We start from the raw sequence: 15,578 nt of genomic DNA, 5'->3' as shown, positions 1-15,578 counted from the left end.
GATGCAAACATAGAGAATGAACTTGAGGACACGGGGAGGGGGAAGGGTAAGCTGGGACGAAGTGAGAGAGTGGCATGGACATGTACACTACCAAAGGTAAAATAGATAGCTAGTGGGAAGCAGCCGCATAGCACAGGGAGATCAGCTCAGCGAGGTGCTTTGTGACCACCTAGAGGGGTGGGATAGGGAGGGTGTGAGGGAGATGCAAGAGGGAGGGGATATGGGGATATGTGTATATGTATAGCTGATTCACTTTGTTATACAGCAGAAACTAACACACCATTGTAAAGCAGTTATACTCCGATAAACATGTTAAAAAAGAAAAAGAAGGGGTCAGACTGGGAGGGGCTGAAGGGCATTCGTTCATTCACATCAAAAAAACGCCAGTCTGGGGATGTATTTGGCAGGCTATCCAGACAGGGAGGCTGGTGTCAAGGAGATCCAGCTCAGGCTAACCGGAAACCGAGCCCAAGAAGGTTGGATGTGGGAACTTGGGATCCAGGAGGCAGGCAGGTAGAGCCCTTCTGGCCTGTAGCATGGAGGGACAAGTCCTCAGGGGATCAGCAAAAGGTGACAGGCCAGGGTGTCCAAGATCTGGACTTCCTAATAGTTACAAATGCGGGGACTGCAGTGCAGAGAGCAAACCACAGGGTTCCTGGATGTGGAGCTTAGGATCAGGGTGAGACCAGCACAGGGCAAGCTTTACATGCTATGTGAGGTCCGGGGAGCTGCAGATCCTCTAATAAGAAGGTCATCCTAGAGCTGCAGCTCTGCCAGTGGGGGAAAAGAAGCAGAGAGCTTCTTAGAAGCAGAGAGGCAGAACAAGAGAAGGAAAAAAAACAACAAAGGCACATCTTGCCTTCTAAAGGTGTAGGCCTACAGAGAGTTTTCCAGATTCTTTTTATTTACCCACAAACCACATTTCCTTAACCGTATCTATGTATGTATGTTGCCTTTTGAGTTGTATATTTATTGCCATTTTGAAGGTTTGAAGGTGTACTGCAAAGTATCTGATGTAACTCAAGAATAAAATAGGGTTCAGTTTAAGCTATACCTTAAATTAGATTAATTCCATAATTTTCTGCCTCACCATAGCCAATTCTCCCAGTAGCAGAATTGCTTATGCAACTTAAAAGATCTGTGATCCTAGAGCTGTGTCAAACAGACATATCAGTTTTGGAGTGATGCAGGTGTTCTGGAGTTAGCAGCGGTGGTCGCACAACTTTGTGTATATACAAAAAAAACACAAAATAAAACACTGAATCGCAGCCTTTGAAAGGGTGAGTTTCATGGTGTGTGAATTATATCTCCATTTTTAAAAAAGGAGACATGTCCAGGTGTAAAGTCACAGTAAGCTTAGGAGACAGATACGGATTCTAAGGAATAATCTGTGAAAATCTGTTTCAGAGCTAAGACATCTGGTTACCTCTGGAATCAGTAGCTTCCCCATTTTTGCTAGGAGGTATTACGCTCCTGGGTTAGACGGTGGATGGGTTGAATGAATCACTGCCACTCTCCTAAACGTGTAAACAAATTGTCCACATATTCAGGTCAGTGATGCTCACCAGGTACCAGGATTTGGAGCCCAGGGCACAGCCTGTAGCACCTGACAGACCTTCTAAGCTGCTGCCTGGGGGGAGTCCTTTTACCAAATCCCCCTAAAGAGAAGCTGTGTGTGTAATACAGACAAAGTCTGTGCTCATCTTACAGAGACTCTTGCAGCTTTCTTATGGGTCTCAGGCTCAGACAGATCCTGTGTGTGAGACAAAAGTTGCCCTGGCCGAATTCAGCTTCACCGTTTTGCCTCTGCGTGTCTTTCTTCTGTGTGCACACGTTACCGTGCCAGGCGCAGAGAAACAGATTCCTATAAAAACAGAGAGAAAAAGACCCGAAAGGAGCGGTGGGGTGATTTCCGTTACATCATTCTTCCTAGTGTCCAGTGGGCTTACTGCACTGTCCACCAGACCCTGTCATGTGGTGAATGCTCGGGGAACATCAGTCCATGTTATCAGGGGTCCACAGAGAGTGTTAGACAGGTCTCGGAAGCAAGTCCGAATACAACCTTCCTGGCATACCTGGCTCCAGAAGCACATTTGACATTCTCATCAGCCTCAGTGTAACTGTCCCTGGCCCCAGCCCTCCCGGAAGCCCTTTACCTGGCCTGGGGGAGGTCGGAGAGGTCCATACTGGGGGCATCCTGCACACCCTACTCAGCTAGCCTGGGTTTTTCTGGGTGTGGTGCTCTCTCTAGAAAACTTCCTTCATAACTGAGGTACTGTGAGGATGCACGACTTCTTCCAGGCTACGCTATTTCTACACCTCCCATCCAAGCTCTCGAATAGGCAGGTGAAGCCCTCTGATTGCTCTGACCATCCTTGGTCTCGTCTCCCAGGACTCTGCTGATGGTCTCCACTGCCAGCCCCACCCGACATGCCACTTCAGGCCTCAGTATCCCTGTTTGAACATCTCATACTCTGCCAAAGACAGCTGCCTTGCCCTGCCCTCCACTTCCACGGGCCAGCTCCTTTTTCCTCATCTGGCTGAGTTCTTTTTTATCCTGCCAACCTGTGCTCACTTGTCACACTCCTTGGGACACCTCCCATGGCCTTCAGCTGAGGGAGGGACCCACCTGGCTCCATCATAGCACACACCCTGGTGTGCGGAAGTCCCTTGAGGGCAAGGTTGTAACTCTGGATCCCTGGGACCCAGCAGGAGCCGGACTCTTGGTACGCACAGTGTGAAGTCTGCAGCTGAGCCCAACGCTTCCACTACTGCCTGCCTGTCAACAGGAATGTGTGGTTTTTTTTCTGACACTGAGAAAGCTGATAAAGAAAAGAGCTTTTCTGTGGCAAACTGAGAAGAATCTGAGTGATTGTAGGGGACTTGGCTTTTTGTTTTGTTCTGCTTAGATGAGCAGACTTGGAAATTAGTATTGGTATTAGAATCATACAGAAAGGAGACAAGGTTCAAAGAGCTGAAGCAGCTTGTCAGGGATCCCTCAGCCAGCGGGCGGTAAGCCAGAAGGCTTCCTGTAACCCCTTGCTGTCCCACTTTTTCAGATTCTCTGCATGTTTAAAATCTTAAAAGGTAAGCGGTATTAAGCATCTTTTTAAAATCAGAGCTAGCTTGTAAGACCACAGTTGGCCTCCCCTGGTATGAGACACATGTTAAGGGGCCCCATTCTGTCCTTCTACAGTTTTATGACCAAAGTGGACTGACCAAACTGTCCACCATGTGATGACACAGAAGTGGGACCAATTTCGTACGTGGGTTGTGTAAAGTGGTTTTCAACCTTCTGTGTACCATTTGTAAATTTCCCTTTCATCCAGCCTATTACCATGAGCATGACCGATATTGTTTTAAATGCTTAAATGGATTTGGGTGCCAGAATCATTGGTTTTGTACATTGTTAGGGAGAAATGGGCTAGAATAGGAAAGCGACATCTTTGGGAGGGGGGTGGTATTATGCAGAGCTGTTTCAGGACTGTTTATGGTGATTTCTTATACTTTTCAGAAATGTGAGTCAGTAATTCATTTTCTGTTTTCTCTAGAAAGAACTTGTGCCTAATCTCTACCTGATGCGCACTTTCTCTTTAGGTGACTTTTCAGATCACCTCTCCGTGTACTAGCGAGAGGCATTACGAGCACCTTGGACGATGCTGTAACAAATGTGAACCAGGTTTGTACTTCTAAACCTCCTGTCATTGTACTCCAAAAGCGGGTGGGGTTCTCTTTTTAATCTAAGGAACCATTTCTATCCTGCCAGATAAAAAAAAGAAATTGGGTAGGCTTTTTATGGCGGTGGCAGGTAGTGGTGTTTGTCACTCTGAAGACAAAAACTTTTCTCTCAGTAGATGAGATCACCTAAAAATCAAGAACAATTTCAGAAACTGGTACTTGAATTAAGTACATGCTGGAACATGAATTAAGTACCAGCTTTCCAAAACGCTGTTTCTTGAGAAGGCAAGATGGTTTCTGAAACTCTGTTTTAGAAGTTTGTGATTCAAACTCTCAAAATATGAGATACAACTCTTATTTAAAAGTATTATTTTGCAAAATTCCCTGGCGGTCCAGTGGTTAGGACTCGGCACTTTCACTGCCAGGGGCCCAGGTTTGATTCCTGGTGGGAGAACTAAGATCCTGCAAGCCATGCGGTGTGGCCAAAAAAAAAAAGTATTATTTTCACAGAAATTAGCGGAGAATGGGGGTGGTAATCTATCCTAGAATCACTGCTAAAAATTGCCGAAACCCTGTTATAACTCCTCCCCACAATACCTGCTGAGGGGTAGAAGGTGGACTGGTCACCACTTCCCCAAAGTTGTTCTGCCAGAAGGTGACCAAGTATTTCTATGGCCTCAGTGAAGCCCCAGGTCCAGAGGGTCCTCACTCACTCACTGTTCTGGGGAGAGGAGGAGAGCTTTGAGAAAAAGGTGCTTACCTTATAACAAGATCCTTTAGATATTTCAGCTACAAATACTTTTTGGGTTCGTAGAATGAAGATCCAGTGATTTTCATGCGTGCATGTGTGTGTGTATTACTCTCTGATCAAACTAAGTTAACCGTGAGCCCACAGTATACTTGGGACAAAAGAAGTTAACTATCCAGGTTGACAGTAGAGGGGTTTTGAAGATGGGAGGGGAGAGGTGAGAGGAAGTTCCTCTTGCTTAGCCCCCAGGGAACCCCTCAAGTTCTGTAGGCACCAGTTTGAAAACCATAGTTCTTTTTCTTAGTCAGCAGAGGTTTGGGGTGGAAGGGGTGATCTTTTACTTAGAAGATCTAAAAGACTGCCATGAACACAGGCACAGCAAACCCAGGAGAGGTTACCTGAGCCAGCCGGGAGGGCTGAGGAGCCGTCTCTGTGAGATGTGGTCTTATCTCATGTATCAGTCTACCTTTGGGGGATGTCCTGGGATTATGGTCATGTAAGGGGTCCAGTAGATTGGTGCTTGTTTTTTTTTTTGGCCACACCCCGTGGCTTGCAGGATCTTAGTTCCCTGACCAGGGATTGAGCCTGGGCCCACAGCAGTGAAAGCACGGAGTCCTTACCACTGGACCACCAGGGAATTCCCAGATTGGTACATTTTTTGTTGATTTGTTGCCTTTTTTGGGAGGAAGTATTTTTGATTGGTGCATGTTTCCCCTTCTAATTCAAGGAAAGTACTTGTCTTCCAAATGCACTGCTACCTCTGAAAGCGTCTGTCTGCCCTGTGGCCCGGATGAATACCTGGACACCTGGAATGAAGAAGATAAATGCTTGCTGCATAAAGTTTGTGATACAGGTGAGTCAGTCATGTCGGGGGCTGTGTGGATAAATGATATTTTTAGATACAGCAATATTGTCTCTTTTAGGGGCCATGGGAAGAAGTTTTGACCACAGACCCCCAGAAAGATGTGCTTCGGATCCCAGAAGGATTGTGTTAAAATTCTTCATGTAGAACTTCTGTTCTGGAATTGTTTTGTTTTGTTTTGTTTTTATTGAAGTATAGTTGATTTACAGTGTTGTGTTAGTTTCAGCTATACAGCAAAGTGATTCAGATATATATATATATATATATATATATATATATATATATATATGAATGAATATTTATATCTCCGATATTTCCTGTAAAGGGGTTATTAGATCTAGAAGGCTGATCAGAATCTGGGTTTTTCTGCTTTGTTTTTGACAAAACTCCTTCAAAGGTGAGCATAATGTGATGATGTCAGTACTCACAGAGTAGCTGCTGCTCTCTCTTTTGGGTGATATTAGCAGCTGTTGATGATCATGGCCTAGATCCATTTTCATTAGGGGCTGCAGAAAGGTGATGTTCTAATTCCATCATCCCTTCTTCCTTTATTGGCTGGAATGCTTTCTAAAGAGAAACTTCCCTCATCAACGGGTTGTTACCCTGAAGTACAGTATATACAGGAAAGGCAGAATGAATGCTTGTAACTTTATTTACCACTTTTCAAAATAATGACTTGATCACCAAGTTGTCTCCGAAGGAATTGTACGAATGTTATGAACTCATGCATTTACGTCTTTGAGGTGTTTTAATCTATTGCGGTTACTAGTTTTACTGGTGCATGGATTATCTCACCTCTCCCAGGTGGCCCCCAAGTCTTTTGATGTGGACCCCGGTGTCCTGAGCTCTCTTGCTCCCAGCCTCACCTTGGACGTTTCCTGCCCTAAAGGTGGAATCAGCCCTTTCTCCAAGGATTTCTCATTGCTTTCAGCAGAACATCTTATTTAGCAGCTTCAGTCTGGGTGCTGGGAAGCACTCATTGCTACTGGATTGATCCTTGTATATAGGTTGGTTTGTTTGCTTTTTCAGTAGACAGAACTAGGAAATAAGCATTTTTCTAAACATCGTAATTTTTCTAAAGTGTTAGAGACAGCTGGCGGACTTTGTCCAGAGAAGGTAACGTGGAAACTCCATTGAGCAGAAGCGTCTGATCGTCTTTTTTCTTTCCCACTGCTTAGTAATGAGCTTGACTCATTGCTGTCTCTTGGAAAGAAAGATTCACTCTGTCTACTGCCAAAATTGATGAAAGCCCCAAACCTAGCGCATTAAGATATTTTAAAATATGTCAGAATTGTTCATAACCACACAGGCTTACATGCACTTACTTATATATATATATATATATATATATATATATATATATATAAATTATATATATATATATATAAATTTATTTATTTTATTTACTCATTTTTGGCTGTGTTGGGTCTTTGTTGCTTCATGCAAGCTTTCTCTGGTTGCGGCGAGTGGGGGCTACTCTTCGTTGTGGTTCGCGGGCTTCTCACTGTGGTGGCTTCTCTTGTTGCGGAGCATGGGCTCTAGACGCACGGGCTTCAGTAGTTGTGGCTCGCGGGCTCTGGAGGACAGGTTCAGTAGTTGTGGCGCACGGACTTAGTTGCTCCCCAGCACGTGGGATCTTCCTGGACCAGGGCTCGAACCCGTGTCCCCTGCATTGGCAGGCAGATTCTTAACCACTGTGCCACCAGGGGAGTCCACATGCACTTACTTTTGAGTGGGATACTGGAATTCAAATTTTCCAAGGAAAATGACACTTGTTCGTATGTTCCAGACAGTATGTCCATGTTTATGCAAGTTGGTCTTGGTGCTTCAGAGCTGACCTGGGCCTTGGAGAGTGGACACAGAAGGGAGTGGAGACTTCTCAGGTTCACCCAGCTCTGGTCTGAAAAGAATGGGAACAGGAAGCATTCCCTCCCTGCTGGTTATAACTTGAGACAGTGAAGGAGGGAACAGGTTTCTGGTTTCTTTGTTTTCTCTTGGAACTCTGTCCTAGGCAGTTCAGGCTGCTATAACAGAATACCACAGACTCAGTGGCTTAAACAACAAATATATATACAGAACAGTTCTGTAGGCTGGAAGTCTGGGATAAGGGTGCCAGCATGGCGGGGCTCTTGGTGTGTTCCCTATTCTTTGTTTCAAGACAGCCACTTTCTTGTGTCCTCACGTGGTGGTGAATGGAGAGAGAGCGGAAGCAAGCTTTGTGCCGTCTCTTATTATAAGGACACTAATCCCATTCATGGGGGCTCCACCCTCATGACCTAATCACCTCCCAAAGCCCCCACCTCCTAATATCATCACACTGCGGTGGGGGGGGGGGGTTAGGATTTCAACATATGAATTTTGAGAGGACACAAACATCAGTCCATAACAAACTCTGATAAGTATTCAGAAATATAAAGTACAAGGGCTGTTTGGATAATCCAGGTGAGATGGGGATGTATAGGAGGAGTAGGAAGTCTGTTTTAAATAAACGTTATTGTGTTGTTTCATGTATGCATGTGTGTGTGCAGGTAATTCTTGTTATTCATGGTAGTTATGTTCTATAAAGTCACCACAAACACTGAGCTAGCAAATACTGAACCACCACTCCTGGGTAGGTGAACATAACCTCATTTTGTATGTGTTTCTGTTTAAAGACACCTTATTTAAGAAATATTTTGATTCATTAACAATGAACTCACAATAAACAGCCTTGAACAAAGTTTATCTAATGCATGGACTTTCTCCAGAAGACACATCATGGCCTTCTTGGACTTAGAAACACTCGACAGCACTTCAGCCCTATGCTTGGGGGCCATTTTAAACAGTGAACTCACCAATAAAAAGCACAAAAATGCCAAAAATAGGACACTAAATAGCCCACAAAAAGAACTCTGATTTCCAGTGTGACAGCTAAAACTAGAAGGCAGTGTCACCCCGTTTGCCCTTGGCTGGGGACATCCACGTCCAGCCGGTGACTCAAAATTTTTTCACTGTTCTGCATGTGTTGGAGGATAACTGCAAAAGTACCAGGAGTTTTTGATTTGGGGGTTACGATTAAGTTTTAACTAGTAGGCGAAATTGCCTACATGAACTAGCGAATAATGAGGGTCGACTGTGTGTGAGCATTTACCTCTATTCCACAAAAACTGGAAAGGGCCAGGAGGTTTGAGATAAGGAGAGAGTGCTTTGCTATGTGTTGTGAGAAAAGAGACAACGAACGTGTTATCCTAAGTTTGGGGGGAGAGATTAATTTCCAAGTTTGTCACCAGGCCCAACCTCCTTACTTTGCCCGTATCTAATCCCACAGTGACGCCTGTTTTCAGGACTCTGAATAATCCTGCAGTCCTGCGGGATCCCAAGATGACTCCCCAGTCTCCAGAAACCCAATTCTCTTAGGTCTGATCTAGCATTGGTGTTAAGAATGTTTATCACATTTGAATTTACTAAAACTCAAGAAGCTGTAAGTCGATTATTTTGCATTCGTCAAAATAGTCAATGATCAGAAACTCCCCAGGCCTTAATTTTCCTACCAACATGAAAACTGACTTTTCAAAAACCACAAGGCTCTTAATTATTGAGAGAGAGAGAAAAAAAAACCCAACAAAACCTTCTGGGATGTTTTAGTGCCAACACAGGAAGTGTGAGGGGGAACTTGGGAGTTCCTGAATCCCAGTGTCCTGAGTGATTCATCCGTGCGCTGCGTCCGGGGGGGGGGTCTGGGTGGTTTGGGGCTGGTGGTGCTGGAGAGCGAGTGGCACGAGGTGGAAGGTGTGTATCCGCCCTTGCTCCCGCTGCCTCGCTGCCCTCTTTCTCTCCCGCAGGCAAGGCCCTGGTGGCCGTGGAGCCCGGCAACCGGACGGCTCCGCGGCGCTGCGCCTGCACCGCCGGGTACCACTGGAGCGAGGACTGCCGCTGCTGCCGCCGCAACGCCGAGTGCGCGCCCGGCTTCGGCGCCCGGCTCCCGGGTACGAGCCGGGGTCCCGCGTCGGGCGGCGCTCCCAAAGCCGTGCAAGTACCCCCAGGCCAAAGCGGCCTCTCAGACGGCTTCCCTGAGTCATGACACTCTTCGGGACCAGGGGGCGCTGGAGGAGGCTTAGGGTTCCCTGGGAACGGACTGCAGGTTGTGCGCCTCCGGGGGAATGTGAGAGCTCGGCCCACGCGCTCTTATCAAGGCTCCTCCTTTTGAACCTTCCCATGCCCACTAAGGGGGGAACCGGATCATGCAGGGGTCCCCAAACTTTTTTTAAAACATGTGCACCCTCTTAGGAGAATTTTGAAAAGCTGTGCACCTCCTGCCAACATTTTAAATAGACAGCTATACATTTTTATTACAAATTGAAAGAGTCGCTTAAGGACTTAGTTTCCAGGGAATTGGAACAGCAGTAAGTTACACTTCCTAAAATATTCAGCGGAATCAAAACATGGGATAGCAACTGAATAGCCATCATCATCCATTTAAAAATGCACTGATCGTCTTTAACTGTTGGAAATTTTATATAGTTCTTTTCTCTCCTTTGATTTGTATCCATTTCACCTTCCCCACAGAGTTTTATCGTAATGTATTTTTAGGCTCGGGGAAGTTTATGCTAATCACCTTTTCATACTCTTTCACATGAAAAAAAAATGCGCCTATTTGAAATTTTTATTTTTAAAAATTTCTTGTGACTCAGGGTTCTAAGCGTAAAAACATTTCTTCTGGACTGAGTTGTTACTACAGTTATTATTATACACAGTTGGTCCAAAAGCTGAATATATTATATTTTGCTATATTATAATTATAAAAGTAAAACACAGGGTTGGGAGAATTTAAAATATTATTCATTTCATTTCGTATGGAGGAAAATGTCCATCACAGAGTCTGACACAGTCAGTCCTTCAATTAAACCAGACAGGCTTTCTCGTGGGAAGAAGTCTGACGATTTTTTAATTACTAAAATAAATCTCCCTATGACAGCCTGCTCCCTTCTGAATTCTGGTTCTGAGATATAGGCAAGACCCAGAGCCTTTCCAAAAGTTTGTTAGCTGCATGAAAAAAGGTGCTGGTAAAAAAAAAAAAACAAAAAAATAAAAAGGTGCTGGTCCCTTTCTGCTTTTTTTTTTTTCTCTGCTCAATGTCCTCTCTGCTTTGCTCCTTTGGAAATGGTGCATTCTTCAGCAATAGGTGGAGGGTAGAGGGGGTGACGTGGATGACTGAAAATTTTACCCCTGCCTTGCAGTATATTTGAACTCAGAACAACTGAACCTGATCCCAAATACCCCATATCTGTTGTCACACCCTTGCCCATGTACTTCCCACTTGACTTTGGACAAAGAAAATGTAATTCCTTATTTTAGGGTTTTATTCATGAAAGTAAACCACAGAAGTGCTACTAATTTCAAGAGTGATTTGTGGTTTTGGCACAAGCCAGTTGCTTATTATGATATCACATGGTAGCCAGTGTCCTTCTTTACTGGAATTACCAAAGGGTCATCATGTGTCAATTGCAGTAAAGGTAATAGACATAGGAAATCTGAGACATTTCCTATTTTGATAATGTAGTTCATGTGGAATATGAGAGGTGAAGACAGCTTACTAACCAGGATCAATTCCTGCTTTCAGTGCTATGGCTTAAGGCAGGGGTCCAAAATCCATCCCACCACTTTTGTTTGTGTAAATAGGATGTTATTGGGACACAGCCCCATCCATTTATTTTTAACACATTATCTGTGACTTCTTTCACACTACAAGTAATTTGCAGAGACCAGAGGGCCTGCAAAGCCTAAGATATTTATTGTATGGCTCTTTATAGAAAACTGTTACTACCAACCCTTGGTTTAGGGGAAAGAGACCTATATTGTAGGTTGGTTCGTTTTTTTCTTTTCTCTTTGTTTTGTTTTGTCAACACTCTGATACTTAGACTGGTGAGAGTATTGATCAGAAAGGGTCAAGACAAGAAGTTTCCTTTAAAAGCGGTAAATGGGCTGCCATTCTCTGTACCCAAAGCCTGGTGTAAGCCCCAAAGGAGAGACAGGGGAGAACAGACAGGTGCTTGATTAAAACAGAACAGATAGCAGGCTCCCTGGCCAGGAAACGAAGGATCGGTGACCAGGACGGTGGCTTTGACCGGCAGAGGGTCCGGACCAGAGAGCTAGATCTAATTCAGATCTGGCGTTGGCGCCCTGACAGTGAGCCAGTTCCCCTCTGGACACAGTGCTGTCACCTGCTGTGGGGTCTCGGGCCCTCTGAAGTCTGTGAGGACTTCGGCCACCGGCCGCAGGTGGTGAGGGCAGGAATGGGGAGGCAAGAGGCAGGCGGGGCGCTTCTGATCTCTGGTCCTCTGGACCATCCTCCTGGCCGATCTCTAAGTGTCCTCGTTTGTCTTGTGTTCTTTTGTCCGTTGGTCTTTTTGACAGTGCAGCTCAACAAGGACACGGTGTGCGAGCCCTGCCTCGCAGGCTACTTCTCTGACGCCTCTTCCTCCACAGAAAAGTGCAAACCCTGGACCAAGTAAGTGACAACGAAGGAACCCAGAGGGTTTGTTGATTTTAAACCCAACTCTGCTGTCTCGTCTGTTTTGAAAACAGACTGATTCCGTTTGATGAGGCTTCCTCTGGAAGCCAGGTTCACAACAGAAAAAGTCTGTCAATTGGGCGTGAGGGCCATAAACCAGTGCAGCCAATCTTCTCCCTGATGTGTGACAGGAGCTGTGTATTGCTTGTTAGATTCAGTCTGACTGAAGCTTTGACTTATAGTTGCAGCTGCTTTTTCCCTTTTTCTAACCTTATTTAGTTGCAAATTACTTAACGATGCTTATTATCACTCACCAGTCCCACTTTTCCCAGCTTCCCAGCATCACTGGTTTACTTGTACAAAGATGTGTGTGTGTGTGTGTGTGTGTGTGTGTGTGTGGTGTATGTGCAAATAGAAGCCTCCTGTTTAAATGTTTACACACTTGGGTTTTTTTTTTCCGCATAATATATCCTGAAGGAAGCTCATTCCATATTAGTTCACTTAGATCTTTGTGGCTTTTTATAGCTACATAGTATGTCATCATAGAGATGTACCATAATTTATTTAATAAGCTCTCTATTGATAGTCATTTAAGTGGTTTGCAGTCTTTTGGAGTAGTAACTAAGTTTGCAATGAATCATCTTTTCTATATACTATCTCACACTTATGTGAGTATATCCAGAGTGAAATTCCTGAGTCCTTTCATGGCATGCTTGTTGTTGAATACTCATAATGAATCTCATGATTCTTTTAGTTCCCAATAAATGAATTCTCGTAAAATATTTATTTTCTGATCCACTTATCCAAGTTTTGTTTTGAAAAGATTTTCTGTGATTTCAACTTCGAAAGGGTATTCATCCAAAGTTTATCACTTAGCCATGGTAATTGAATTTGGAATCCTCTTTACTGCAGCCATCAGTCTTTTCTCTTTTGGACCATGCTCTCAGAGTAGTTCTTAGAGAACACTGGCCGTAGTTACTATTGGCTTTGTCCACCTTAATGATGTGTGGCTAGACACTGGCAATTCAAACATCCACAAAGACCTGGTTCCTCTCCTGAATGAGCTTGCAATCTAAAGGGATAGAACCTTTTGTAGCTTTAATAAGAATATAAAACCAAAGCACTTACCTACCTTTCCCCTCACAGCTGTACCATTCTTGGAGAGACAGAAGCACTTCACGGGACCGATAAATCAGATGTGGTTTGTAGTTCTCTTCCACCTACAAAACCACCAAATGGTATGTTGAATAGAGCAGGTTGGTTGGGTAGATGTGCCCCAGTCTAGTCAGCTCTTCTAGATTTCTCCCGAATTACATGCTATATCCAGAGGCGTCCATTTCTCCCTTTTCATCTCGTCCTATCCATGATCAGCTCAGTATTTCATTTTTATTAGTATTTTAATTCCAGATATGTTGTTTATTTGATAATTTTCTACTGTGGAATGGATAACTAGTAATTTATTCGTGTATGCCAAAACCAGAAAGAAAACTGAGGTGCAAACATAAATTAAAATGCCCAAATGTGATAGGATGTTGGTTGTCACAGTGGTCACAGCAGGGTACCTATGGGAGATTTTGGTCACCAGCCAGAGTTAGCAACTTATTAGAAGGTAGTCATCATTATTTCTGGAACATCCTGTGGATCAAATCAATCTCAAGTACAGTTTCAATGATTGACAGAAAGTTGACAGTTAATGGCGGAAGCTGCTTACCCAGGTGAGCGAGATGCTGTGAAGGTGGGTCCAGGTATCACAGCACAGGAGGAGGCATAAGTGGCAAGAAAACCTTTCTAATGAGGCAAGAGAACCTAGGCCACAGAGCGATGGGGTTGATGAACGTTGACTAAGAAAATCAAGGCCTTAGCTTTGACATTTTGGCAAACGGGAGAACATCAAAGCGTTCTGGATAAGGAATTGCACGGTCAGAGCAGCATTTTAAAAAGACCATTAAGAGGACATTCAGAAAAACGGAGGGAATAAAAAACTGTCTTAAAAAAAAACAGAAGGAGAGGACTTCCCTGGTGGCACCATGGTTGAGAATCCTGCCAATGCAGGGGACACGGGTTCAAGCCCTGGTCCAGGAAGATCCCACATGCCACGGAGCAACTAAGCCCGTGCGCCACAACTACTGAGCCTGCACTCTAGAGCCTGTGAGCCACAGCTACTGAGCCCGTGTGCCACAACTACTGAAGCCTGTGCACCTAGAGCCCAAGCTCTGCAACAAGAGAAGCCACAGCAATGAGAAACCCACGCACCGCAACGAAGAGTAGCCCCCGCTCGCTGCAACTAGAGAAAGCCCGCGTGCAGCAGCAATGCAGCCAAAAAAAAAAAAAGACAGAAGGAGAGGAAAAGCAAGAGTCCGGAAACCAGGTCTTGTAAACCAAGAGCTTATAATATAAAGGTACTAGCATTTAAGTGATCAAGGGGGGATGAAAAAAATGGTTGAGTCCACACTGTGTTGTAGATGAAGTGCCTGAAACACTTTGCAGGATGGCTATGGTTCTGTTCTTATGACCATCAAAACCTGGTGCCATGTTGTTATTTGGAAAGAGATTTGATAAGGGGCTTCCTTTTGCCTCCAGAGCCCATCCACCTAGACAGAGTGAAGTGTTCTGTAGGTAAACAAAGATGATGGATGGTGTGCTCATCCCTATTAGAGTTGTTCTAAAGTAGAAGCATTTAGATATGGTCCTGGGCTGGCCCCTCAGAGCTATGGCAGCCAGCAGGACCGGGCTGCATTGTTGATTTCACCCTTCTGAACGGGAGCTCTTCCTGACAAATTCTACAGTCAGGGCCGGGGACCTTCCTATTGTTCTTATTCCACACCAACACCCTTGATTCTGGGGTTTGATTGAAAGGGTTATGGGTTTTGTTTTTGGTTTTGGTTTTTTTTGGGTTACACAGGCCTCACTGTTGCAGCCTCTCCCGTTGCGGAGCACAGGCTCCGGACGCGCAGGCTCAGTGGCCATGGCACACGGGCCCAGCCGCTCCGTGGCATGTGGGATCTTACCTGGACAGGGGCACGAACCCGTGTCCCCTGCATCGGCAGGCGGACTCTCAACCAGTGCGCCACCAGGGAAGGCCCAGGGTTATGTTTTTAAATGGAGAAAGTAAAAATAAACCATCTTTAATGCTATTTTTCTCATTTTCTTCCAACACAGAACCCCAGATTTACTTGCCCAGTTTAATTATTCTGCTTCTCTTCATATCTGTGGCATTAGTTGCTGCTGTCATCTTTGGTGTTTACTATAGGAAAAAAGGGAAAGCACTAACAGGTATTGTGTCTATGGTGGGTTTTGAAAATGAATCTTAAAGCCAATAGATACATTTCTAGGTGTATGCTTTGAAGAGGTGTATATTGCCCTCCGACTGCCTCTGGTGATCTGTTTAAACTAAGGTGACACACGCTTTATACCTAATTCATTGTTCTCTGGCAAAACAAACAAATGAACAAAAATCCATTGTGCCTGTTTATGTGTATGCAAACAAAAATATTCTAGGTGCAGGAAACCAATGACTGTTGTATAGATTATATACTGTCAGATATACAGAGGTTGCATTTATCCTAGAACACACATTTTTAATTACTTAAATTTAATTAATTACTTAATTAAAACAGAGACAAAATGTTCAGGTAAATGACAGATGGAAAGTTTTGACTGGGGTGTTACCCTGATAGGTGAATTTAAAATTCTGGAAATAAGTGGTCTTATATTCAGTAAAATGCAGGTGATCATTCTTAGAATGAGTAATCAAGTGTTGTCTTGTTTATTGGGAATAGTTTTTCCACAAAAAAAAATGG

General features: G+C 44.4%; 1 protein-coding gene across 1 annotated transcript in view; it reads left to right on the top strand.

The window, feature by feature from the left end:
* The first annotated feature begins 309 nt into the window (after positions 1–309).
* TNFRSF11A (TNF receptor superfamily member 11a) overlaps positions 310–15,578 on the top strand; it is a 35,551-nt gene continuing 20,282 nt past the window's right edge. Inside the window, exons 1-7 of the mRNA XM_032603133.1 lie at positions 310–513; positions 3,598–3,679; positions 5,154–5,279; positions 9,110–9,253; positions 11,682–11,775; positions 12,925–13,016; positions 14,938–15,051. Coding sequence (XP_032459024.1) covers positions 310–513; positions 3,598–3,679; positions 5,154–5,279; positions 9,110–9,253; positions 11,682–11,775; positions 12,925–13,016; positions 14,938–15,051 — 856 coding nt within the window. The remainder of the gene's footprint in view (positions 514–3,597; positions 3,680–5,153; positions 5,280–9,109; positions 9,254–11,681; positions 11,776–12,924; positions 13,017–14,937; positions 15,052–15,578) is intronic.

The sequence above is a fragment of the Phocoena sinus genome, chromosome 14, assembly GCF_008692025.1.
Source record: "Phocoena sinus isolate mPhoSin1 chromosome 14, mPhoSin1.pri, whole genome shotgun sequence".
Classification (NCBI taxonomy): Eukaryota; Metazoa; Chordata; class Mammalia; order Artiodactyla; family Phocoenidae; genus Phocoena; species Phocoena sinus.
The sequence above is the reverse complement of the archived record's forward strand: the minus strand, read 5'-3'. Positions and strand labels throughout refer to the sequence as shown.